At 49.9% G+C, this 26727-nt stretch overlaps 1 protein-coding gene across 1 annotated transcript in view; it reads right to left on the bottom strand.

Moving 5' to 3' along the window:
* The window catches only part of GALNT18 (polypeptide N-acetylgalactosaminyltransferase 18), a 342383-nt gene that overhangs the window by 6499 nt on the left and 309157 nt on the right, over positions 1-26727 (bottom strand). The window contains exon 10 of the mRNA XM_070473386.1: positions 10362-10526. Coding sequence (XP_070329487.1) covers positions 10362-10526 — 165 coding nt within the window. The remainder of the gene's footprint in view (positions 1-10361; positions 10527-26727) is intronic.

The following is a 26727-nucleotide window of genomic DNA, read 5'->3' on the forward strand; positions in this document are numbered from 1 at the left end:
TCCTTGTTTATAAAAGGTACCAGAGGACCGTGGGGGTACGGAGACATGGCGCACTGACTATGGGCCCGGCGGGGCACGTGGCACTGTGGTCCATGAGCTCCTGGGGCTGAGGTGCTGAGGGGCCGACTCTGGATTTCGCAGCCACGCACCTCCTCTCTGCCTCTGCCCACGTGTGTGTCTGTGGCAGGAGACTAACCTGCCCAGTTCTTCCTGGGGAGGTGGGCAGGGCAAATGGATTAGACAGCCCCTGGGGGGCTTTGTGACACCCTCGATCACTGGGCCCCACCTTCTGACCCACACAAGCCTAGTGTGTGCAGAGAACAGCATGGGGCTGGGGGAGGAAATGAGGCCCCAGAGCTAAAAAGAGAGGCCCAAGAGCTAATGTGAATTGACTTTGGCTGTTCATCCCATGACAGGACTGGCCACTGCGGGGTGGAACTGACATGCTAACTGGGTCCTTCTGGCTGCTGCATGGTATGTAGAGCACGGGCAGGGATGGGGTGGGGGTGGGGGGTGGGAGTGCAGGGGTGGGGAATGGGGGGTGGGTGGTTGGGGGGTGGGGAAGGAGGAAGGAAGTGCCTTTTTAAGCTGCCTGTGCTTTTCACAGTTGCTGGTGCTGCTGGTCCAGGGACCATACTTGGGGGACCACAAGCAAACTGTGGTCCTCTCTGGGGAAGAGGATGAGGCTTGGCTTATTGCCCCGAGCTGGAGCACCTGGAGCAGCTGGGCTGAGCTCAGGTTGCTCTCATGCGTGCAATCAAGGTGTTTACAAGGAGATTGCGTGAGGACTGAATCCTGTATTCCGAAGACTGCTTCTTTCAGAGCTCTGGTTCCACTTTTCGTTCTAATTAGTTTTCCATGGGCAACTGGCCCAGTGGGTCTTTGGCTTTAAGCACAGTGGACGTGGGAGTTTCCAGGTTAAGTCGTTAATGATTAATAATCAAATAATTCAAAGCATGGGTGGGATGTTAGTGCTAGTTACAGAAATCCTGAGATTAAGTCTTTTTTGTAGAGGAAAGTGGTCTTTCTGTCCTATGAATATTCAACACTCGGTTTTTTAAAAAAAGTGCTTTGGTGTTTGTTGTTCTTAAAGGAGACGTACCTGTCCCTGAGTGAGATTCTGCTTGGGATTTGCTCTGAGGTCTGTTGGACTGAAAATGGGGTAATGGCAATGTAAAATGCAAAAGGAAAGGTGAAAGGGGGTATCCAGCAAGATGGCTGGAGGGAGCTTGCTGAGGAAGCAGGAATATAGCCAGTTCATACACATCTACAACTGGCCTGGCAGGGAGACCCCAGCCCCAAACTCCTACTGCAGTAATCCACGAGTTTTCTAGAGACAAGACAAAGCCTCCTTGGCATGAAGGTTTAAAGCGTGGGCCCTAGAGGCAGAATCCTGATTTGACCTCGGACAAATACTATAATATCTCTGTGCCTCAGTTTCCTCATCTGTAGAATGGGGATATGAAGCACCTGATGGCAACGTCATGAGGATTAAGTGATATTTATACAGCCGATACAGTAGTACCTGGTGCATAGTAAGAACCACGTGAATGTTTGAGACATAAAATTTAAAATCCCACCCACAGGTTCCCTGGTGGCTCAGTGGTAACGAATCCACCTGCCAATGCAGGAGACACAGGTTTGATTCCTGATCAGGGAAGATCCCACAGGCCTCGGAGCAACTAAGCCCCAGAGCCACAGTTACTGAGCCTGAGCTCTAGAGCCCAGAAGCCACAACTACTGAGGCTGCACAACCTAGAGCCCGTGCTCCACGAGAGAAACCACTGCAGTGAGAAGCCTGCACTTCGTAACCAGAGAGCAACCCCCACTTGACGCGACTAGGGAAAAGCTGGTGCAGCAGTGAAGACACAGCACAGCCAAAAATAAGTAACTAACTAAACGAAAACTTAAAATAAATAAATAAAATTCTCCCCAGGTCTGAACAGTGAGGTACGGAGCCTTCACACCTGGTCCTGGCTCCTGATCTAAAGTGCTGACGGCCATAAACTAAAAATAACTAAGAAAATATTCAGGGCCTAAATAAAGCTTTGTCAGTCCTTCAAAACTGGATGGTTCTACACTTGCCCCTTCATGTGACATGGAAATGAAAAGCTGCTTTATTCCAGAGCCACAAAGAAACACCCGATTATAGTCTTTTCTTCTCAGTACAAAAGGTTCTCCAAGCTGGACTTCCTGACAGCGCCTGGGGATTGGAGCGGGAGAAAGTCAAGGACTCCTCCTCCTTGCGTGCCGGGAAATTCTTTGGCAGAATCAGTGGTGCTCCCTGGGAAATGTGCTCTGCAAATAAGTCCTTTTTGGAGTGGGTTACTCATCTTGCATCAAATTATCAAATTAGACCCCACGAATCAGAACTAGTGGTCCATGGCCAGGCTCTGCGCTCAGCTCTCTTCCAGGCAATCTCTGCAGGCTCTCGAATTGCTTTCTCTCCTGGCCTTAACGGTCATCTCTGCTGTTATCCTTGATGCTCTCCATTTGGAAAAGGCATTAAAAAGCCTTTTAAAGCCCTTGCCTCTGAGCTGAGAATGAGGCAAGATTGGGGGCTGAGATGGGAGGACGGCCCACCAGTGGGAACGCTGCCCTGTGCACTGAATGGGCCTTGCCTGTGTTTCCACCAAAGAACCCAACGGCCCACGGGGATGACAGCACATCTAAGAGTCTGGGGCAGCATGATATACGGTCAGAACACACTGATGTCTCATCAGAGTCTCTTGTTTTAACAAATATTCATACAAATTGCTACTCCCTTTTATACTTGTTTTAGTAAAGATCATTTCCACCTTCCTCCCCCAAATCTGAAGCTATAGGAAGAGTAAGTTGGAGCAGCCTGCTTCATGCATGTCTGTGTATTGTGGCTGGATGCACTACCATCTAAAAATGTTCTTGTAGGGATTTTCCAACTAAACTGAGCCCTTTGACTATGATATTCAAATGTCCTTGAAATACTGTAGTACAATTAGTTTATATTCAGCATGCATGCAAGGAGGAGTTATTGAGGGTAGAGTTCATCTTTGGGTCTCCCACAAATCTGTCTCAAGATCTGGGACACAGAATATTTGTATTAGTGTTTGTGAATTTTCAGAAAGAATTCTTTCATTTAATTGACAGCATCCTGGGGTATCTCTTCTGTTTCAGGCTTTCTGTTAGGTGCTAGAGACACTGAAAGTGTAAGATAGCCCATCCCCCCAGTCTATTAGTTGATGGGAGAAGGAGTTATGGAGAAAAATAACAGATAAACAATTCCATAAAGTGGGATAACAATGACCCTCATAGCAGATGTGCAGCTCATTTTCAAGTTCATGGTGCTTCTTAGTAAGGTGGGCCCAGTTGGGGCTTCTAGGTAGAAAAAGCCCTTTTCTGGGCATTAGGAGCTTAGACTTAAAGAATTTCAGAGTTGGTAAGCCCTGAGAACCATCCAGTCTAACTCTACTTAGAGCTGTGGCTCCATTGATGGCCTACTGAGTGGTTCTCTGAGTCCACCTCTTCCCTGAATGGCCAGTCTCACGTCCAGACATCTCTATGAGAAAGCTGCTCTGTAAATTGTCCTTGTGTCTCCCTCCAGCTGGTCCTCCCTCAGAGCTACCTAGGACAAGCCTGTTCTCTTTGCCTACAGAAACCCTTATGATATTTGAGGGCAGAGATCATCCATTCCTGACATCATTCTTGCTTCAACCATGTATGCAAATTGAGTTTAAGGAAGCTGAAATTTAAAGGACACACATCATAACAGCTTTCCTAGGGCAAGAATTCCCTCAATAACATCTTGAAGAGAGGATTTGGCATTTGCTTAACCATTCAAAGTAATAGTGATGGGGGATGGAGGGGAGGATGGGTACCTCATTGCCCCTGAGAGGCAGTCCATTGCTTTGGTGCCACAAAGGTCTCCTGTGTAAGTGGCCTGATACCTGTTTCCTCCCTCTCCTTCTATTGGTCCAGGGGTACTTATTAGATTCCTCTTTCACTGACACTGCATCGCCTAATCCCAGAATCCCCCAGATATCAGTATGTGGGGTACTCTGAGAAGGTTAAAGTCTCATGCACGTGTGTGTGGTGAGTCGCTTCAGTCATGTCTGACTGTTTGTGACCCTATGGACTGTAGCCTGCCCAGTCCCTCTGTCCATGGGATTCTCCTGGCAAGAATACTGGGGTGGTTTGCCGTGCCCTTGTCCAGGGGATCTTCCTAACCCAGGGATCGAACCTGTGTCTCTTATGTCTCCTGCATTGGCAGGTAGGTTCTTTACTACTGGTGACACTTGGGAAGCCCTAAAGTCTTGTACCTAATGTATATGAACCTATAATCCGAGGACCTAGTCAGTTAGGAAATTCTTTAATTCTGGATGAGTCACAAGTTAGAAAAATCATGAAGGAACAACTACCACTTCTGAAGTTAATGAAGTCTCGTCACTAGTCGACCTGGGAAATGTTGGCTGTTTAGAGATGGGTGCTCACTGACTTCTTCAAACTCAGAGCCTGGGGTGGCCCTCGATTCATAGTCTCCCCTCACAACTACCTCCGTTTAATTCATCACTGCTCCCGATAGACTGATGAACTGTCTCTCAATGTTCTCCCCAACAGTTGCCTGGCCCCAGGCCCCCATGGCAACCTCATCCATCCCTGTTCTCACAGGGATGATGGAACAGGCTCCTACTTTTTTCTCTGTCTTCCATTCCACCTTGCACTCTGCTCCCAGAGGTATTCAGACCACATCATGTCATTCTAAAGTTTATTGAACCCCTCCTGTGAAAAGTGAAGTGAAAGTGTTAGTCGCTCAGTCTTATTTGACTCTTTGTGACCCCATGGGCTATAGCCTGCCAGGCTCCTCTGTCCATAGAATTCTCCAGGCAAGAATACTGGAGTAGGTAGCCATTCCCTTCTTCGGGGATCTCCTGACCCAGAGATCAAACTCGGGTCTCCTGCATTGCAGGCATTTTCTTTACCATCTGAGCCACCAGGGAAGCCCATGAACACCCCCTAGTTCCTCCCTTGGCTTTTAAAGTAAAGTCAAACCTCTTGGGTTAATTTTCAATGACCATTACCTGCCCTCAAACTGACTCTGTGTCTCATCTCTCTCATACCCTCATTCTAAATTCCACCCACACCAACACTGAATTTCTATTCCTCAAACATACCCTGTCTTTTTCTGCCTTTGCCTATGCTGAGCCTCTACATGGGCTGTTCTTCCTTTCTACATTTGGGAAGTATCCTGCAACTTTCAAGAACCAGATCAAACATGTCTCGAATGTGAAGCCATCCCTGAGCTGTGCAGACAGAGCCCATCACCCCGGGCTTACAGAACATCATATCCCCCTCATTTCTGCTCTTGCCATCCAGTTTTGTTCTGTGTTTATACACCCAAGAGCTCCTCCAGGGCAGAGGCCGTGTTTGATTCATATCTGCATCCCTCCTGCCCAACCACTGTGCTCAATAAATGTTTGATGAATGACTGAAGGAAAGAATGTTCATCATTGGAAAATTGCTCATCAGAGCCCTGTACATCAGCGTCGCTGAGAGATGTTTTCACCAAATGTAGTTTCTCAGTATCAGTATCTGATGTTGTTCTGATTCATCCTGAAGCACTGGAAATTCAGAAGAGCTTGCAGGGGGTAGAGGAAAGGCATTTTATTTGTTAAACAGAAAATCAGGCTATGAGACGGAACACTAAGATATGCAAATACTATCTTCCTTGTAGGAGAAACTGGGAGAATCACACTAGATTATTTTGGAATTAATTCAGCCTAGCTGTGTGTGGAGTTTAAATGCAGCCCTCAGGAGAGTAAATAATGCAGAATGTGAAAGTGAGGAGATTTGAAATGCACCAGTAAAATCTTTCAGCCCAACTTCTGGACCAGAACATTTTAGTTGGTAGAATCCCCTTGTAATTTGTAAAGATTAAAACCTGTTGCAAGAAAATTAGCCCAGACCATAATTTTAATCATTTAAGAGGCTCCCAAGCTTCCTCTGGCCTCATGAACAGTAGCTCCTAAACAGTAAGGGCTTGAGGACAGATTTCAGGATACTTGATAAATATTGATCATTTTGCATGAAACAAAAATTTCACAAGCATTAATTTTTAAATATCAAGTGAGAGTGGCTGCTCTGGGTTTGCAAATTAGGGATTCAAAAATATTATTTCCAAACAGTTCCCTTGGTAGAAGGATCAAAGAGGTGATGCCAGAGTGCCCTGGGAGTTCTAATTAGATTTATGTATAAGGAGCGAAAAACTGCCCAGTCCCCAGGGCTGCACATGCTAACACGGCCTGCTTTTGTCACGGTGTCCCTTCAAGCATGAGTGTGTGGGGCTGCCTGTTCAAGGCTGTGTGTGTGTTGAGATGAGTGAAGGACGGAGCTGGATTTTGGAGGAATATTCCTTTCTCTGCCCAACTCAGAAAAGGGCAGATGAGATGAGGGCCAGCTGGGGCACCAAGGCCTCTGGATCTGGACATGGGTGGGAAGGCCACCTGTCTGCGAGGGCTGGAAAGGAGCTGGACGTGCCTGTGTGCAGGGCTGGGATGTCGAAGCAGCCCAAGTTCAGATTCAAACTGCACGAGGCTAGGCTCAGAGAGGCCAAGGCCCCACATACAGTCTGAGCTCTATTCCCCTGGTGATTCTGGAGCTTCTGGGAGGAACAAGGACTCAGAAGGGGCCAGGGAGCTCACTTCAGTTCAGTTCAGGGGCACTCATAGCCAGTGACACACAGTTCCCAGAGAGGCAGGTGCCTGCCTGGGCCCTGATTTCTCGATGGTATTCCAGGGCAACCTGGGTCCTCTCCTCCTCCCTCTCCCAGTGAGTGGAAGCAGTGTGCCTGCCCATCCCAGGATGCCCAGCCACACCTGCCCGCTTGTTTGGTTCACCCCACCAAACGCTGGACTCCTGGGGGCAGCCTCAGATTCTGTCCTGACAGGAGATCGTGGGGGCCAGGCAGGGTCCTGAAGACACCGGTCAAGGAGGAGAAGGAGGAGGAGGAAGGAATGTCTAAACTTTCAAACTGCATCTCAGCCTCTGGTAACTCCCTTGCCTGCCTCCTTCCCCCTTCTAGAATTTCTCCTCGCCATTTAGCTCCACAATTCCAGCCACTGGGGGCTTTCAAAACCCAGACCTAACACACCAGTCCCCCGCATGAAGCCTCACCTTCCATGGGACCAGGTCCAGGCCCATCTGCCCCTCAGATGCATCCCCAGCTGTGCCCCACGATGCCCACCAGGATCCAGACACATGCACCATCTGTAGCTCCCTGCACGTGGCTTGGGTTTGGTGCCTTCAGCTTGCATCTATGCCATTCCTTCTCCCTGGAATGCCCCCTCTCAACTCCTATATGGAGCAAACTCTTATACCATCTACAAGAGCCAAGTTATATACTATCTCTTCTGAAAAGCCACCAGCCCTGCCCCAACCCCCATCTTCCTGCATGGTGTCATACAACTCCCAGGATGAAATTGAAAGCAGGGGTGAAGCAGAGTGACTGAAGGCAGCACAGAACAGCCTGATGTGAGCCCTGACAAGACCCTCCAGATGGTACAGTCCCCATCTCACCCAGCCAAGTCAGCCCCATTCACCTCCATGTGCCAATGTACCCATTTTTCTCTGTTGCCTCCAGCCTGTGAGTCTAGTTTGCATCTAACCTGAGCTGGGAGACAACAGCCACATCACCATCAAGCCCACAGCTAGCCTTCCTCCCTGACCATATCTCCAGGGCTCCTTCTGCCTTGTAATTTAAAGGTGGACAGAAAGTCCATATAGTCAAAGCTATGGTTTTTCCAGTAGTCATGTACAAATGAGAGTTGGACTATAAAGAAGGCTGAGCATTGAAGAATTGATGCTTTCGAATGGTGCTGGAGAAGACTCTTGAGAGTCCTTTGGACAGCAAGGAGATCAAACCAGTCAGTTGTAAAGGAAATCAACCCTGAATATTCATTGAAAGGACTGATGCTGAAGCTGAAGCTCCAATACTTTGGCCACCTGATGGAAGGAGCCAACTCATTGGAAAAGGTCCTGATTTTGGGAAAGATTGAAGGCAGGAGGAGAAGGGGGGCAACAGAGGATGAGGTGGTTGGATGGCATCACCAATTCAATGGACATGAGTTTGAGCAAGCTCTGGGAGATGGTGAAGGACAGAAGCCTGGCGTGCTGCAGTCTGTGGGGTCACAAAGTCGGACAGGACTGAGCAACTGAATAACAACAAGAGGGGAGATGCAGCCCTGAGCTGTGTCACTCTGGGCCAGAAGCCTGGCAGAGGAACATGACAAAGCCTTCCACTGGGCACAGTGTGGGGTCAAACAGGCCACAGCTGGGGCACGTGGGCTCCACCAGGAGAGAGGGGAGGTGGGAGGAAGACGTGTCCTCTGTTCTAAGCCTCAGCCCTGACCCTGACCTTCTTCTAGGGGCCACTTCCAACATCGTCACACACTTACAAATAGAAAAAATCTGAAGTAGTTCAGGAGTAATGATAATAACCAGTTTGGCCACCTGATGCGAAGAGCTGACTCATTGGAAAAGACCCTGATGCTGGGAAAGATTGAGAACAGGAGGAGAAGGGGACGACAGAGGATGAGATCGTTGGATGGCATCACCGACTCGATGGACATGGGTTTGGGTGGACTCCGGGAGTTGGTGATGGACAGGGAGGCCTGGCATGCTGTGGTTCATGGGGTCACAAAGAGTTGGACACGACTGAGCTACTGAACTGAACTGAACACCTTGGGTCTATTATTTGATATCTTTGTGCCTCATCTATGAACTTGGGCTAACGGTCCACAGCACATCACACACAATCACTGTGATGACTGAATGAGCCGGTGTATGCCCGGCATCCAGGAAGTCTGGCACAGGGTAAACACTGTATGAACCTTAGCTAATTCTTTCTACGGGACAGAACTTTATCATTGGCAGCACGTGTCAAAGGTCACATGGATAGGAAGGGGCAGGACCAGAGGCCCCAGTCCCTGGGCACCATTCCCTTTCACTGAACCCCACACCCTGTGCAGGCCCGGCCTGGACTCTGAGCTGCATCTGACCTGCCCTTAGGTGTGTGCTGTCATTTGTCCCCTTGTGCTGCTCCCCAGCGTCTGTTTTCCTGGGGTCACAAAGTCCTGGTCTAGACTCTCACTCCTGCTCTCCAAGTAGCCAGTGAATCTATGACTTATGCTGAACTTGTCGCTGAGAGTTGACCTTCACCATCCATTTAGGACCCAACTGAGGGTCTCTCTCAGGTCTATCTGGTTCTGCACACCCAGACCACAGGTCAGAGGTGCCCTGTGCCAGAGAACCTGATGTAGCAGGACATCCCTGCCCCCCGTCCACCACTATAGGGGAGGTAACTGGATGTGAGGGCTGGAATCAAGGTCGGGCCGACCAAATACCTCCTTCCTGTGCCTGTCAGCCTCCTCCCAGGGTGGAAGCAGCTTGCTGGGAGTCTTGAGTCAGGCCCTCTGTCTCTACATTCCGTGAGTATAGGCTTTCTGTTTCTGACTTCCCCAGGAGCATCCACCACGTGCAGCCCCCAGCAACCCTGATGCTCTAAAAGAAATCCCTTACCTCCTGTGATGAGCGCTTCCCCTCCACTCCCTGGGAGGTGGATGCTCCTATCTGTGGGCGGAAATGGATCCTAACTTAGTGGATTCCCTAGGGGCTGGAGGCCTGTGGGCCAAGGCGCGGGTTTTCTTCAAAGCTGGGTCATCATGGGCTGTCTCCAGCTGGCACCCAGCTCCTGGGGTATCACTTTATAACTGGGCCGTTGCAGAGCAGGAGGATTAATACAGTCCTCAGAATTGATGGAGGCTTAATAAAGGATGCTTCGTGGTCACCAGTGTGCACACTGCCCTTCATAAAGTGGTCCCCAGACACTGCCCTTTGAGGAAACCTCACTCCCCACAGAATGAGGAGGAAGGCAGAGTGGCTCACAGATCACAGATGACCCAGCACTGTCTGTACCTGCGATACTGGGGCTGCGCTTGTCAGAAGGGGCTTATGCAGAAGAAATGGGAGTTTTAGAGTCAGAGGCTCAGAGTTCAAATCCCAGCCCTGTCCCCTCACTATGTGACTTCAGGCAGGGGACTTCCAGCTCTGAGCCTGTTTCCTTATATCTAAAAGGTCAATAAAATACCACTGAAGCAACAACAATGACAACAATAATAATAAACTCCCTCAGAGCCAGTATCAGGAGTTAATGAGCTAACAGTTCCAACCACCACCACCCCCCGCCCACCCCCGCTGCCCCGCACATAGTAGGTGCTCATCAAATCCTGAGGCTTGGCGCCTCTCCTCTCCTCCTCCATCCCTCCCGTCCCTCCCAGGCCTGGCCCCTCCCTTGCTTCTCTTGATGCTGCTCCTTCGGGCGGGGCTGCTACCTGAGAGAACTGCCAGTGGAGCTTCATCCTCTTGGCTTTGGCATAGCTGCACTCGACGAGCCGCGGCCGGCTGTTGACATCCACCAGGCAGCGGTTGTCGTCGTCGTCCACCGTGGGGCTCAGGATGCCCACATGGATCTGCTGGCTGCTCGTGTAGTACACGTTCTGGGGACCGGGGGTGGGGAGAACAAGGTCAAAGGTTAACAGCCAGAGAGATGGGGAAGGTCTGCAGGGCATCTCCTCAGGCACCCAGCCAAGAGAGCGCAATCCAGTGACCTTCAAATAATCGTCCATTGCAACGGACAAGAAGAGACCATTTTACGTTACGATTCAGTACAGTGCCTGGTCCAGAGGTATAACTGATAGAAAATTATCAATAAATCAAACTTAGCTTCACTATATGCAGCGTACTCAATTTTCTATACTTTTTTCATTGAAAAACAGTGGTCACAACCTTTTAAATGGATTTCACCACCCACAGTTTAAAAAACACTGCTTGAATCTATTATTTGCAAGCTTGCTGATTTCTTCCCTCCATAAATAATTTTGTGTAAGATGCTGCACTTGACCAGGAGTTAAGGAGCAAAAGACCTGGGCCACATCTTAGGGAGCTCAGAGTTCTGTGGGAGGGGCGATATGTAATAGGCACTTTCCATCCATCCTAAGACTATATAGAGCAGTTGGTAAAATTCTTCTTAAAGGGCCAGGTGGCAAATAAATATCTGGGGTTTTGCAGCATGCTGGGAGGTCTCCCAACCACCACCAGGTTCAGTGGTTCTCTAGGAGTCAGAAGATTCAGCGTATAGTTGCCCTCACAGCTATGATTTATTCTGGGGGAAAAGATATAAATCAAATCAGCAAAGGGAAAGGCATGTGGGCAAAGCCTGGAGGAAACCAGGTGTCAGCTCCCAAGGATCCTTCCACAGCAGTCACAGAAGATGCCCAGGAGTCCCCAGCAAGGAGCTGAGATAACGCTTGTGAAGGGTTATCTACCAGAGAAACTCTTAGAGACTCAGCACCCAGGCTTTTTACTGGAGGCTGGTCACACAGGCAGCCTCTGCCTGGTACATACCCATCCCAGACTTCCAGCAGGAAGGCAGGTGTTCAGCATAAACCATATTAGTTGTATAATCAGTTTGGGCACAGTGAGCCGCTCTTACCATCTGTGGGAGTGGTGGGAAACTTCCTGCAATCCAAGCTCTCAGATGCCAGTCAAGGGCCAACCATGTAAGTGGGCCTTACAAAGGAGAGCAGTCACGCTGCTGTTTTAACCATTTTTTGCACAAAGGGCCAAATGGTCTGGAAAATCAGCTCTGTGATTGTAGTGCAAACACTGCCATGGGCAATACAAATGAATGACTTTATTTACAGAGATTGGGGCTGACTCTGGTCTAGCAGAAAGCCATAGGACCTTGGCCTTCAAAGTTTTCAGTCACTTCCCCCAACTTTGGGCAGTGGTTCCCTACAAGAACAGTCATAGGGTTTGTGAGCTCTCGTCCTGTATCACCAAAGAAATTTAGCACCCCAACCTGTGATTAGGTCGCATGGCCAAATCAAGAAACCGTACTTCTCTGCTTTAGGTTAGAATTCAGGGTAGGCCCTATTGTTATTTTGATCTATTAAAAAAAAGCTCTCACTGGTAAATGTCTTTGATTAATTTCAAATGGTAAAAGGAAGTATTTCTTGTGTTAGTTAAAGAAGGTGATTCTCGAGGACTTTTAAAACAGGGTGCAGAGCTTGAAAGGGACTGTGTGGGGAGAAGGGCGGTGCAGATGAGGAGAGCAAATAAGGGGTGACCCTTCAGGGCCATATTATTCCTGAATTTCCATCCAGGTAAGGGGTAGAGAGGCAGTCATTCTTCAGACGTTAAAGAGAGCCTCAGGCCAGTGATCAGCTAAGGTCCTAGCAGGAAACAGGTGGCACGCTCAGCTAGAGGAATCCAAGGAGGGTAAATACAGGCAGGGTTCTCAGTGGTGTGGTTCTAGGGGAAGGGAGCACAGGGATGCTTTCGTTCCTTGGGACAGTAACATGGAGCTGTTACCATCACCAGGCTCAAAGGGATGAGAGGAGAGAGCAGGTACCACAATGTGTAAAACTTACATGGAGAGACGGGAGAAGGGTCCAGGGAGGGAGAGGTTTGGGGTGATGGTGAGTGGTGGTTAATAACCACCCCAACATCACTCTCCCTTCCCCGGTCCACTCCTCTGCTGAGTTGGCCCATTGGAAGAACCCAGCTGGAAGTCAGAAAACATAGGAACCCATGGAAACTTCTGTAAAGTCAGCCTTGCAGGGCAGAACAGAAAGGATGGAGAGACAGATTGCAGACATTCATTACAGCTGGATTTGCTCTCCAAGGAAGTTTTATGAATCCATGGAAATGGACATCAAAACTACCAAGGTGACTGATTCTTCCCTTAAAAGAGGTAAAGGGTGACCAAAGTTCTAAGCAGAGGCCAAATGTAGAATGCTTGTCTTCAATGTAGAAATGTGACTAGAACACAGAGGCAAGGAGGCCCCAGTCAACACCTAAACTGGGTAAGAGATGGGCTTCTCATCAGAATCCTGAGACCGTCCATCAGGTGGCCTTGGTTCCCAGTTCATCATCAAGGAAAGTTGATGACCTGCTGTGGCTTCCAGTTTATTGGCATTGAGGGAGAATTTGATGACTGGTAGGATTTAGAAAATTAAATTAGATGCAGGTAGGAATATCATCCATCCATCCAATCATCAAACAACAAGTAATCTCTAAGTTGGGTCCTGAGGGTCCAGAGTTGAGAAAGCCATGGTTCCCGTCCTGGATGATCCAACAGTCAAGCTGGGGAAACTAACATATCAGGAAATAGTGGTCCTAAACACATTGATATGGGAACTGTCCCCACTTCCTCCATCTCTTAGCCCAACTCTTGCTATGTTGAAAATCAATATAAAAACTCACCACCTCCAGAAAGACTTCCCTCAATGTGCAAAAGCATGAGCCTGCTACCAGAGCCTCTCTGCAAAGACAGACAGCTAATACATGCTCTTGGGTTGAACCCACCATACCCTCCCCTCAGGACAGTGCAGCTTAGACACACAGTAAGTCAGGACCCAAATTTCCTGAGGCTCCGGGGTGTGGGCTGCCAGACAAGGACAGCCAGGAAGGCAGTTACTGCCACTCCTTCCTTCGTCCCTGTCACCAGGACTTGACTCTCATTTCTAGGGCGGGCTCCACAGACACAAGCAGCGGCCCAGGTAATAGCTGAAACCAGTTTTATCCACTTAGCTGCTCTGAAGTGCTTGGGGGAGATGCTCAGAGAGTCCTGTGTGCACTTACTTACTATCTGGTACAGCTGTCATCAGAGCTGTTTATTACTCCAGAGTCTGGGAAAATCATAATAAGGACAGTTGTTTGTTATTAAAAAAGCAAGCAACAAAGTGCATCTTGAGTGGAGCAGCCACCAACCGGTCAGATCACAGGGCAATTTAACAAAGAAGATTCTGTTAAGATGTCACTTGATACCTCAAAAGCCCAACCAGCGGTGGACTGAATCAATAAATGGCCTGAACACAGAAGAGGGAAACAGTTTTTTACAAGACACCACACATTTAGTGCCTGTAGGTCCAGGAGGCCCAGCTGTGATTCTGAGCAATGGGGAAACTGGAGATTTAACAGGAGATGACTTAGAATTGTGATTCCCAGTGGGGGGCACTTTTGCCAGCCAGAGGACATTTGGCAGTGTCTGGGGACATCTTTGGTTGCCATGATGGGGGCGGGAAAGGCTGCGACTGGCCTCTAGCAGGTAGAGGTTACGATGCTGCTCAGCACGCTACGATGCACAGGGCAGCCCCCTACAGCAAAGAACTAGCCAGTCTCCAGTGTCGAGTGCCGCTATGCTTTATCCCAGTGAATCCTAGTAACAACTCCGTGAGGCAGGTGTTACCATCACCCCCACCTTGTGGATGAGGAAACTGAGGGACAGAGAAATTAAGAACTTGTCCAAAGTCACACAGCAGCTGAAATCTAAACCGAGGCAGCTTGATGCCAAAGCCGTGCCTGTAACCTCTCATCTCACTCGCCTCCCTCCCTCCCTCCTGTCACTCCAGCTCCAGTGACCAGGCTGGAGGGGGAGAGCCTGGCTTGGAAGCTTCCACTGTGATCCTGTGAGCAAAGGGTGAGGTGGGGTGGTCCTGGATCAGGGAGCAGCCACCGTCTGGAGGATCCTTGACCAAAAGGCCTAGAATACAAGGTGCTAACCATGGGCTAAGATGGCAACAGCCCTCCCGTGACTCACATCAGAGGTGGAGGCGGAGCTGTTACCATGTCTGTGGATGATTTATGACTCCCCCTGCCTCCCGGGGTACAGATATGCACCCCTGACCCCCCAGCGCCTCCTCAGCCACAAACGACTGCTTCAGCTCACTGTCATCTCAGCCTCTCAGCAGGGCTACAAACCCAATCTGATGCTGAAAGAGAAAAATCACCAGCGAGGGAAAAGGACAGACATGTGGTATGTCGGGTCTCACGCCAGGGGCGTCTTCCTGACCTTCAGGCTGGGGTCAGGAGTCAGGACCCACAGCTGAGCTGGCCGGCCAGCCAGGGAGCCTGTAGTGGCCCTCGGAGCACACTCCTGCCTTCAGGGCCACAGAGGCAAGGCTAGGCAAAACCCCCCAGGGCGAGAGGTTCTCCTTGCTCAGTCACCTCATCTCCCAGACAAGCAAGGGAGCCCGCCCCGCGGGACGTGGCTGGGCCCCCTGCCAGCTGCGCTCAGCGTCCCTTCTCTCCCTGGCAGGCTCCGAGGCGGGACCTGCCTCTGTCAGACTGAGGGGCAGCCTCACGGTATAAAAGGTCACCTCTCTGGGAGTAGAAACACTTCGGGAAGGGAAGAGTGAGAAGAAAACAAACGTGTATACCTGTACCATGCCACCGTCCACACCTGAGGTCACCTTCAGCTGTAGGGGTGAAGAAGCAGGCTAAGAGAGATCTGAAGACCCTGCCAGCTACGCAGGCGGATGGCTCTCCTCCCTCCGTGATGAGGGGGAGATTCCCCAGGAAGGCTGAGGCCCTGGGAGTTCAGGGCCTTCCTCCCCCTCCCCGGGCCCAGCCGCCCAAAGGGGCCTCCCATCCGCCTGGCTGGAGCTGGGGCGCCATCTCCCCCACAGCCCCGAACCCTCAGCTCAGGCAGGAGAGCGAGGATCCCTGAGGGCCCTCCTGAAGTCACCCCTCAGAACCAGCAAGGGAACTGCCAGGTCATTTCCACCAGATCCTTCACACTGAGTCCTGGGACTCCAAGAAAGGGTCTCAGGGGCCCCTGAAGGCACTTGGGTCTCGGAGGACGTCCCACTGCGGGGGGTTCTAGGACCCCTCTCCCAGACCAACCTGGGCTTGCGTTCTTTCTTCAACTTTCACATAACATTTTCCTTGAACAAAAGGTTATGAAGAATTTACCAAAAAAGTCTGAAAACCACTGATGCCAACCATGAGACCTTCATTTAGGAGAAGGTCATTAATGCCCAGTAAACCTTCATCAGCTTAAACCCCACCAACTGGAATTTGTGAAAGCAGGATGACCAGCTTTAACTTCCTGTCTCCAACCTCCAGGCCGCTAGTCCCTTGCATTCTTTAACAGGGTCAATTTACACACGTTCCAATCATTCAGTCCCCTTTTCTGTCCAGACTCCCGTACCTTCACTGGCATACCTTAGCCTCTATGGAAAGGCTGCAGTCCTCACAGGAAATCATGGGATGGGCAGGGGAAGGGGTGGGGATGGTGGGAGAGGATCTCCTAGCAAATCAGGAACATGGAGCAAAATGGGGTTGTGTGGATAACTTAATAATACATTTTCAAGGTACAACAGAAGTACCGACTCTCTTGCAAACAATGGCATGTGGATTTTGAGACTCTGTTTCTTCCATTAAGCGATGTTTCCTTGGCAACACTGCTGGCCTATTGAGTAAGTGCCCTTGAAAAATGAGGTATCTTAGAGACAGACACTCTCTCTCACCAGGAGATGGGGCGGCAGTGGTAGTATTTGGCTAAAACATTCCTTGGCCTGGGGAGGGGAGCAGGGGAGAGGCAGATGGGGACACTCCTGACCAGAAGCTCTAGAACAGGGAGAAAACAACTCTTTCAGACTGCTTTCATGGGAAAAGTAACCCAAGGTGAAGTGGGGTCTTTGTGGACATTTCTTAGGATGCTTGGAGGGGATCTGTACCCTGGACGACTGTGGTGGCCCAGCTCTGTGCAGGGGTGGAGGTCACCCCAGGGGAGTGACACTCCAAGGGTTGGAAATTACACTAATTGGGTGACCACAGGGTATCAGAATGGGGGTGTTGACAAAGACCATCGAAGGGTGAACCAACCTGGGGGCTGGAGGGTGGGTCTCCTGGAGAAAGGGGTGAGCACTGGGAGAGGAGAAAGATCTGTGAGCAAATGAAATGGGGGAGGATAGAGAAATGAAGAGGACATAGTTGTTCCTAAATGCAATCAAGCTCGGGGGTGTTCTGCACATCAGAATCACCAGCAGAGCTTTAAAAACTATAAATCACAGTCTTAGAGGTGGGGCCCAGGTGATTCCAGTGAGCATCCAAGGTGGGAAACTAGGTGTATTGAGGGGATGATGGCAGCCTAGGAAAGAAATGTAGGGCCAGCACCTACAACCAGCTGGCTTCCCAGCCTCCCTCTCATCATGGGGGGGTCAGTGGGATCTGTCTGCAGGGCATTGTTTGGAGGACTCAGAGGTTAGGATGCACCGTGTTTAGGACAATAGTTCTCAAAGTGTGGTCCCAGCACCAGACAGGAACTTGTTAGACATGTATATTTTTAAGCCCAATCCCAGGCATGTTGAATCAGAAACTCTGAAGGTAGGATTCAGGAATCTGTGTTTTCACAAGTCCTCCAGTGAAGTCTGATATAAGTGAACATTTGAGGACTGCTGGTCTAGGAAAAGGGTGGTCTGGTGGGCTTACAAGTCAAGAGGCCGGGATCTTCACTCAGTAACCCCATCCTCACTGACTAGCTGGGAGCCACTCTGAGCCTCAGTTTCCTGACTGTAGAACACAGCTGTGAGGATGACAATCCTGATCGGTCCCCTCATCTGGCTACAGGGACTGTGGGGGCAGGAACAGGCAGCCAGGGATAAAGGGAGAGAAGAGATCTGGGGGTCCCACTGCCCTGCCTCAATGCCCCTCATGCCTGGGGTCCCCTCCTGAGTCTGCCTGGCCAGTAAACCTGTTGTAAGGATTCACAGAAACAGCAGGCAGTGTGTGGGCACGTCGGCTGGTTGGGGCAGAGGGAGAAGGAACAGAACCTTGCTTTCTTAAATTTCAGTTTCGAGTGGTGACTGTGACGTTTGCAGTTTGTACTAGAAATGGCCTTTATCCTCTTTACCAAGAGAGCTGCTGGCCCTGCTGCAGGCAGGGCGGGCTGATTTAAGGGCTTGGTTACTGGTCATTAACCCCTCGACACAGAGGTTACCATGATGAGAGCTGCAGGGCTAAATCAGGAACAGAGGGGACTCATTTCCAAAATGATCTTATGTTCACTAACCACAGGACCAGTTATATTTAAGGAATGGAAACATTTATAAACATTCTGCTTTGGTAACTGTGAAGGAGTGTACATGTGGAAAGCAAGGTCCCTTGCTCAGGAGCCCCCTTTCTGCCCCTGCCCTCCTGAGTCCAGGAGGCAACAGGTGGTGAGGCTAAGCACATGAACCCCCCAGCTTCATAACTGGCACTCAGCCCCTAGACAGCAATCCATCTAGTTTAAGTCAGCAAATACTCCTTCGTGCCCTCTACGGTGTGGGCCTGTGCCAGGCAGAGAGGGGGCAGGTAGGGCCTCGCTCAAGAGCTCTCAAACTGGAGGGGAGTCAGCCATGCTGAACAGGCCAGTCAGAATAGCCCCCTGGCCAAACTTAGCGCAGACTAGGAGCAGACCAAAGCACTCTAGAACTGGGGGCCAGAGCTGGAGTGAGGCACTCCACTGGGAGCTGGTCAGTGAGTGATGAGCTCTGAGAACAGCCCAGGAAGACAGCATGCATGCATGCTCAGTCACTTCAGTCGTGTCTGATTCTTCGCGATCAGATGGACTGTAGCCCGCCAGGCTCCTCTGTCCATGGGATTCTCCAGGAAAGACTCCCTGGATAGGGTTGCCATGCCCTCCTCTAGGGGATCTTCCAACCCAGGAATTGAGTCTCCTGTATCTCCTGCATTGCAGGGGAATTCTTTACTGCTGAGCTACCAGGGAAGCCCAGGAAGACAGCAGTTTGCCCAGATAACTGACAAGGACAAGGGACCTCTGGCAGAGGGAATGGGATACACAAAACCACCAAGGCCAGTGTTGCACTGCCATCTGGGGAAAGAGAGTGCCTCTGGGGCTGGGGAGGTGAGTCTGGGGAAGCAGCTTGGGGTCTGCAGCACTTGGACAGTGTCCTGCTGGCCACAGGGAGCTGTGACTTCAGATTAACCAGCCCTCTGCTTGTCAGCACATCTGAGGGATCCTCAGAGGAGTCAAAGACATTTAAGGGGCCTGGCAGTGAGCTGAGGTTAGAGGTGACTCAGGCTCCTGGGCAGCAGTATCTGGGAGAGCCTGATGGTGGGCTGGCAGGGCAGCCAGGAGAAGAAAAGAGCTTTGGACTGAGGGGTGGTCTCTGAACATAAGACTGAATAGAAAAGGCTAAGTCAGGCCCAACTTCTGCCTCCCACTGTGCGCCTGACCCCCTGGAGGAGGGCATGGCAACCCACTCCAGTATCCTTGTCTGGAGGATCCCATGGACAGAAGAGCCTGGCAGGCTCCTACAGTCCACAGGGTCACAAAGAGTCAGACACGACTGAGTGACTTAGCACACATGCAGCCCGTGCCCCTGGCCCGAGCAGCTGGGGAAGCAGTCACGGGCATGGTTGCCGGGCTCAGAAAGCCTGCCTTTGATTCCCAGCTGTCTGTGTTTTTCATGTTTCATCCCAGGCTTTGTGCCCGAAGCACAGGTGTCAACTCTGTACCACCGTCTGTGAGGGTGTGTGCAGTCCAGACAGTCCCAGCAGCAACCCTAATCCCCTGCCTGCACCATCTACCCTCCCTGGGTCTGCTGGGGTCTCCTGGCTAGGAGTGTGTCCCAGTGAGCCCCTCAGGAGAGAGCCGGGTGACAGGGGTCACCCTGGGGTTCCTGCATGGAAACCCGTGAGAAACCAGAGACAAACCAGAAAAGAAGGCTGCCGGATTCCTGATGCTGACAGTCTCGTTCACCTTCTTGTGACAGCAACTTGCTCACCCTGGCCAAGCAGAGCACCCCATTGCCTTGGTTCAGGGTTGGTTCCAGAATGGGCATATGACCCAGTCTGGGCCAATAAAAGCCCCCGTTAAGGGGGGTCAAGCTGGAAGGCTCTGTTGCCTTTTTTCTTCAAGTAAGTCACAGAAGCCCTTTCCTCTTTGACTATAGGAGAGAGTAAGTTTACACATAACGGAAATCAGAGTCAAAATGGTAAGAGAAAGAGAGAGAGAGGAAGGGAGGGAGGAAGTTAGGTAAATGCCATTCAAGCCCGTGGATCCAGCCCTGCCTGAAGCCGGGACAGACATGAATTTTGTCAGTTACATTAGGTGATAAAATCTGTTTTGCATTTAAGTTGACTTGAGTTGAGTTTCTGTCACTTGGAACCAAGAATCTCAACTAATACAGAAGATACAGGAGACCTTTCCAAAATACCAAAGGGAATGAGGCAAAAGGTTCATGGAGTCATGTAGCCCAGCAGTCCTTGGCACAGGGTGAATGTAGATATCATGCATGTATAACATTTATTCACTCTTATATTTATTATAAGAATATTTTCAAATAAAGTACTGAAGTTTTGAATGTCTGCTTTCTTTCTTTTTTTTTAAACAAGGAAATCTCTCACTCATCTGCATGCCAATATGCTTTCTTCAGGGAATGAGAAGCTAGTGAGGCTAGAGGTTCACATGAACCTAGTAAACCCCCGGAAGTGGGCTGAGTGTCTGAACATTATTCATCATGTGGGTGTGAGTGGAGAATTTGAGAGCTGCAGAGGGAGCCCAAGCTCAGGGAAATAAGATCAGCACTGGTCCAGGATAAGACAAGGAACAGGTGCCATGGAACTGGGTTTGATGGTTAAGCCCATCATTTTCTGCAGCCTCCAGGGTCTGTCTCGAGGGAGCAGTGCCTGCCAACTGCCCCAGCCTTGGCCTTAGCCCCACACCCAGTTCTGCTCCTGCCACCCCTCCCTTACACCTCCTGCAGAGTCTCTGTCTGCACCCCACACCTGCACAGGTGCCTGCCTGAACACCTCTGTCCAGCAGAATCCCGCGGATGGAGGCTGCAGATGAAGGCTACTTCAGGGAGAAGCACACTGCCGAGGGACAGATCAACAGCCCCATCCATAGCGGGTGGCCAGTGAGGAGGGTCAGGGTCTGGTGGCTGCAGACTGTGCTTGTCACAGAGAGGAAGGATGGCAAGGATGGGTGCTGCTGTCTGAACCAGGCAAGGAGGGCAGACCCAGTGATTGGTGCTGGCAGCTGCGAAGAGGTAGGACTGAGCCTGTGATGTCTAACAATGAACCATCTCCTCCAAGAATGGCTTTGACCAGGGATAGGCCCCCAGCAGTCTGTATTCTGTGACACTGCCACCTGCCCATTGGGGAAAATAGAGCTGTTAAGGGGTTGAGAAGCCTCCCTCCTCCCAGGAATTTAAATCATGAAATGGAGAGACAGAGATGAGGCAGTACGATAGCTATTAATAAGACACATTTAGAAGAACTCCCTAGAGAAGATCTGTGAACTTGTACTGCTGAGGGCTGCCCCATTTCTGCCTTTCCCCAGGCAACCCTCCTTTTGAGTCTATAAATGAATCACCGCTGGGTTTCTGTAACTGCACCCACCCTTTGTGTTTAGCTTAAGCGAACCGTGTTTGTTTCAGTTCTTGTTGATGATTGTTACTCCTTTCTATCAAGTCCAGTTGTCCAAGTAAAAACAGTTGTCTGTTGTTCATCTGTGCTTTCTCCATCTTCAAGAAAACTCACACACCTGCTATCTGCCTGCTGGTCCCTCGTAGGTCCTTATTCTGGAAGGTGCTTTTTTCAAAACGCTTTAAAGCTGTGTCTGGTCATCTACCACCCGCTCCATCTACGCTCTGACAAACACATAAGACGGAGCACATCACATGCACTGAGAAAAACACGCCCTGGCATTCCTCTTTTCAAAACACAGTGTCTGCCAACTCTGCATCCGCCTGTGACAGTCAATGCCGGCTCCTTAGCGCCTCTAACAGATCGACTCACTGCCCTGTCCTGCCCCACTGTGCCTCCCTCCAGACTGAGCTCTGATACGCCCCTTCATCATTAGTGTCAGACTTGGCCACGTGTCTTTAACCAGTGGAACGTGAGTGGGAGCGACGTCTGTCATTTCCAGTCAGGAGCTTTAAGAGCAATCGTGTCATCTGCCATGTCTCCTTTTGCTTTCTGTCACTGGACTGGTAGTGTTCCAGAGCAGGGCTGCTCCGCTGGTCCCAAAGACGAGGTGACATAGAGCTGGAGCTGAACCCTGATGACCATGGAGCGTGAGCAAGGACTAAGTACTTTTTGTTGTAAGACCTTGAGATTTGGGGGTCATCAGCCTAAGCTGAATTATTAAGAAACTTACTCTAGATAAGGAGTACCGCCAAACCCTAAAATGTGAGATACTGACTTTGAAGCCACAAGGCGGGTGGTGAGGAACCACCCCCGGAGACGTAAAGATGGTGACCTCTTTTATGCAGTGGTGAAATAGCTGACTAAACTGTTGCCTGCCATAAGCCGGTAGACAAAACGTGGCAAGTGAGCTTGTGCTTTCGATGAAGAGCACGCCTTTGTTACTGTCGGCTGCTCGTGACAAGCACTGCAAAAGGAAGATAAGGTCAAGAAAGATTTGGACATGTAGCATGATAAAGAAGTGTTTGTTATTGTAAGGCACTGGGATTTCGAGGTCATCTGTTACTGGAGCATAATGAAGCCTGAACCGGCTGACACACCTGTTTTGCTACGCTCCCTCAGCAAACAATCACACACAGATAGAATCACAAAGTGTGATGCGTGAGCTTAAAGACAAGTGAAAGGGGTTTGCAAAATATATACCAAGAGGACTTGCTCCAGCAGGGAAGGGAAAGGAGAAGGATTCAAGAAAGACTGAGTCTGGACGCTTGTTCCCAGTCTTCATCGTTCATTGGCTGCGTGACTGTAGACAACTGACTTGGCCATTCATTCTTTTGATTTACTCATCTGTGAAAGCAGGAGATAATAATAGTACCCCTGGCATGCTGAAGGGGGACTACCTTGTACTAGCTAATGTTAGCCATTAGTAATGCTCCAGTAACATCGGTCTCTCCCAGTCAGATTCCAAGATCCCTGAGGCCTGGGACCGTGCTTGTCTTGCTCACTATTGTATCTCTTTTATCCAACCCAGAGTTTGATGTGTAACATACACTTAAAACATATTAATTGACTAGATGAATCAGTTACTAAACTATTTCAGGGACACTGAACTCCAGCTCAGACACCCATCCAGGCTCGCTCCCTGATGCTGGTTTCACATTCCTTACTCTAAGAGTCCTCTAAGCTTCTCTCTCTTTAGTTTTGGACCGGTACCTTGTAGCTTCATGTAGCCTTGTGGATTAGTAGTTTGGCCAGACAAGGATTCTCTCTCCAAGATAAGATTCTCAATATTTGCCCCAGCACATGGTCTGTGCCAGGCCTAACGCTTACCTGGCCCTCATGAGCAATGAGGGGCTTACTCCCTTCCTGCCCCACCCCAGCTGTTAACCTGCACTGAATTGAGAAGATCTTATTAACAGAATGTTCCCAGGGAGAGAGCGTGTGTGTGTTTCACGGAGTTTTTAACATGCGGTCAATGGTGACGACTCACCAGCAATATCAATGACCTGGAAGATGGAGGAAAGAATATGGTAATAAAATCTATGGGTTAAGATCCAGCAGGGAGATGTTAGCCCAGAAAAAGGGACTTCATGAGGATGAAATATTGGTGCTTGATTTCAATTTGCAAATACAACTCTATTTCACATGTTCCAACACCATCCCCCATGTCATCTCTCTTCCCTGGGAAGAGCATAACCTGATATACTGGGGAAAAAAGGTCTGGCTCATATCTTTACTGGATGTCACAGGCCTCAGATAGCAATGTCTGATGGGCTGCACTAGGACTGGGAAACTGAGGTGGGGAATCCTCTTCTTCCCATCCCACAAGATAGGCACTCAATTGTTACTTTTTGTATGAATGAATGAACAAATGAATGAGCGAATTAATGAGATAATACAAACTGAACACAATAGGACATTGTGATATATTATAAAAACAGTTACAGATTTTCCTCATCCTTGCCCTGAACCACTTTGCAACGTGACTTTGTTACTCCTCCTTTCAAAGATGGAGTCTATTTCTCTGCCTGTTGAGTTTGTGCTTGGCTGTGTGACTTCTCTGACTCCTGAAAAAATTTCCATAGGCAAACGAGATCCAAGCAGAGACAGGAAAAACATTCATGCGATCATGCTTGCCCTTTCTTGCTGCCCTTAGCATCCCTATCACCAGCATCATGTGAAGCAGCCTGGAATAGCCTACTGGATGAGAAGCCACACACAGCCCAGAAGCACCTTCACTCCAGCAGACAGTAACCCACCTCCAGAAGCTGACTCAACTAGCTAACCAGCAACTGGCCACAGCTGCCTGACTGAGCCGAGCAGAAGACAGAGTCAGCACAGCCCAGCCCAAACTGTCGACCCTCAGAATCTTGAGCTAATCTTGAGACGGATGTGTCTCAAGCCACTAAATCTTGGGGTAGTTTGCTTTGTAGCAGAAGTGTACTGATCCAGGTAGCTCACTTCACAGGTGTATCAAGGATGCTAAGTGTTTTACAAACACAATTCCTTAATCTTCAAAATGACCCTGCATAAGTGGGGGTGTTATCCACTGTTAGGTGAGAAAACAGAATTAGATAGAGGTGAATGAACGACAGCAGGTGGCAGAGCTGGGAGTGAACTCGGGTCATCTGGCTCCATAGCCCAGCTCTCAATCACTCCGATATCTTGCTTTTCACTAAAGAAAGAAAGGAAGGCGTGATTCCACCTCTTTTCACATGAGCTGCACTCCTGACATGTCTTCCTGCCCTGCTTTAGCCCCCTGCATCCTACTCTTCCTTTAGGGTCCAGGTGCAGCTCCTCCTCCAGGAAGGCTTCCCTGACACTTCAGGTTGCCAAGACCCAGTCCTCTTTCCCCTTGGCAGCTGAGACTCTGATTGCTTTTCCCAGCTGAAAGGAGGCTTCATGGAGCCCTGCTGGCCCTGGACCGAAAGCATCATGACGTGACGGGACAGAGTTCCATTGCAGGTGTGGTACCCGGTCTCCACACCTGTACCCTGTGGAGCGAGCTTTGGAAGTGGGTGCTTCGTCCTGACCGCAGAATCTGGGGGCTGAGGGTGACTGCAGTGGCAGCAGGAAAGGGGGTGTGGTGCCCCCACGTTCTTTTCCTCTCACCCTCCCAGTTCCTATGGGGCCTAAGTGTGCACTTAAGATTTAATCTGTGTTGTCTTTATGGGACTTTCTCACCCTCTCTCACCCCCTGATATGTTCTGTGTGTACTTCTTCTCCTGACTGATCTTTCCTTATTTGCTTTCCTCCTAAGCTTCACTCTGAGTCTTCTGAAAACACCTACTAAAATCCTGGTGTCTTTCAAAGACAGTCCTTTCCAACCAAAAGGGCCTTTGCCCATCTAGATGGTTAGGCCCTTCAAGATGGCTATTCTCTTGCTCTCTACAGATCCTTAGCTTCACTCACATGACTATCCAATCCTCTTATTTACAGGGCCTAATAAGCCCCTAGAAGCTGATAAGTCTACCTGACATCAATTTGCTCTATAGATGTGGCCTCCTTCTCCTCCTAGTAGCAAAGACTGCTGCCATGTCCTGTCCACCATCTGCTGCACACGGTGGGGTGTCGCCCTTTGTGTAAGATCCCTGGGTCCAATAAGCCACTGATGTCTCTGTCGCTGTCCCTGGGCTTTTTCTTTGGTCTCGAGGCTAAACAACTACAAGGCAGGCATCCTACAGGGGATGCAGCCCCACACTGTCCCTACAAAAATAGCTTTCCTGGAGAGAACCGCCACTCTTGCATGCCTCTAAAATGTGCTGATTCTCTCATCAGGGACATGGGATGGAGCTGACCCTCTCCTCTCCCTGAAGCGCTCCTTCCACACCTCAGCTCCTCCATTCTGGCATAAAAACATCTCTGCCTTAAGCATCAGACATTAGACACCACTGCACTCTGCACACCTTGTTCTCACCAGGTGCTTCCCAGGTAGCTGTCACAGCCATCACAGTCTTTGGCATCAGGCTCATCCCTCTATATCCCACCAGCAAGACTTCGGAGTCTCAATCAATGAATGCACCACGGCCTCCATTCCAGGGAGGGCCACCCACACCCAGGCCCCAGCTCTCAGTGCCTGAACTGCTGGGCCCCTGAAATCTTAATCTTGATTACTCCCTCTTTTACTTCCCAAATGCCTTCTCATCAGCCTGAAACCTTCAGAATAATAACCCCTTTCTACCTTCCTCTCCCTTCTGGCTGCTCAAGTCCCTAGAAAGGCTGTACTCACATTCTTGCAATCACCCCCTTACCAGCATCTTCAAGTCATTAATTCCTCATTTTTTTCTGTCTTTCACACCCTGTAAACCCTAGCTCTGGAGCCTCATTCACCTTCTCCACACCTGTACCCTGGATGTAGCGTGCGTGTTGTGTTGCTCACTCATGTCTGATTCTCAGCGACCCTATAGACTGTAGCCCGCCAGGCTCCTCTGTTCATGGAATTCTCCAGGCAAGAATGCTGGAGTGGTTTATCATTTCCTCCCCCAGGGGATCTTCCCAACCAGGGAAAGAACCTGCGTCTCTTATGTCTCTTACACTGGCAGGTGGGTTCGTTACCACTAGTGTCACCCGGGAAGCCTCCCTCCTTTCTGTAAGTCCAAGAAAAATCATAGCACTGGGCAGGTTAGACCCATCATAAGCTCCTGGTTTTCACCATCAAGGAGACTCTGAAGCACTACCTGGTATTCCTTCTTCAGGTGCCTGCCGAGCCTCTGCACCACTTCCCCTGAGCATGCTTCCTAAATTTTCTTTCCTCTCTAATGTGGCCAGATCCCCCCACTTTACTTGCAAGGCAGCTGCCAACTTATTCCTCTTGAACCTCCCTCCATCCTGCCTTTGAGCTTCAGGGGCAACTGTTTTTCTCTAATCCCAGTGCTCACCCCTGGCCTTGGACCCCATCCTTTCCCATCCCTGCTCTGTGCCTATCCTGAGAATGTGGCTTCATTCTCTTTCCATTAGACATCTTTCTCTATAGAC

The sequence above is a fragment of the Odocoileus virginianus genome, chromosome 10 (assembly GCF_023699985.2).
Source record: "Odocoileus virginianus isolate 20LAN1187 ecotype Illinois chromosome 10, Ovbor_1.2, whole genome shotgun sequence".
Classification (NCBI taxonomy): Eukaryota; Metazoa; Chordata; class Mammalia; order Artiodactyla; family Cervidae; genus Odocoileus; species Odocoileus virginianus.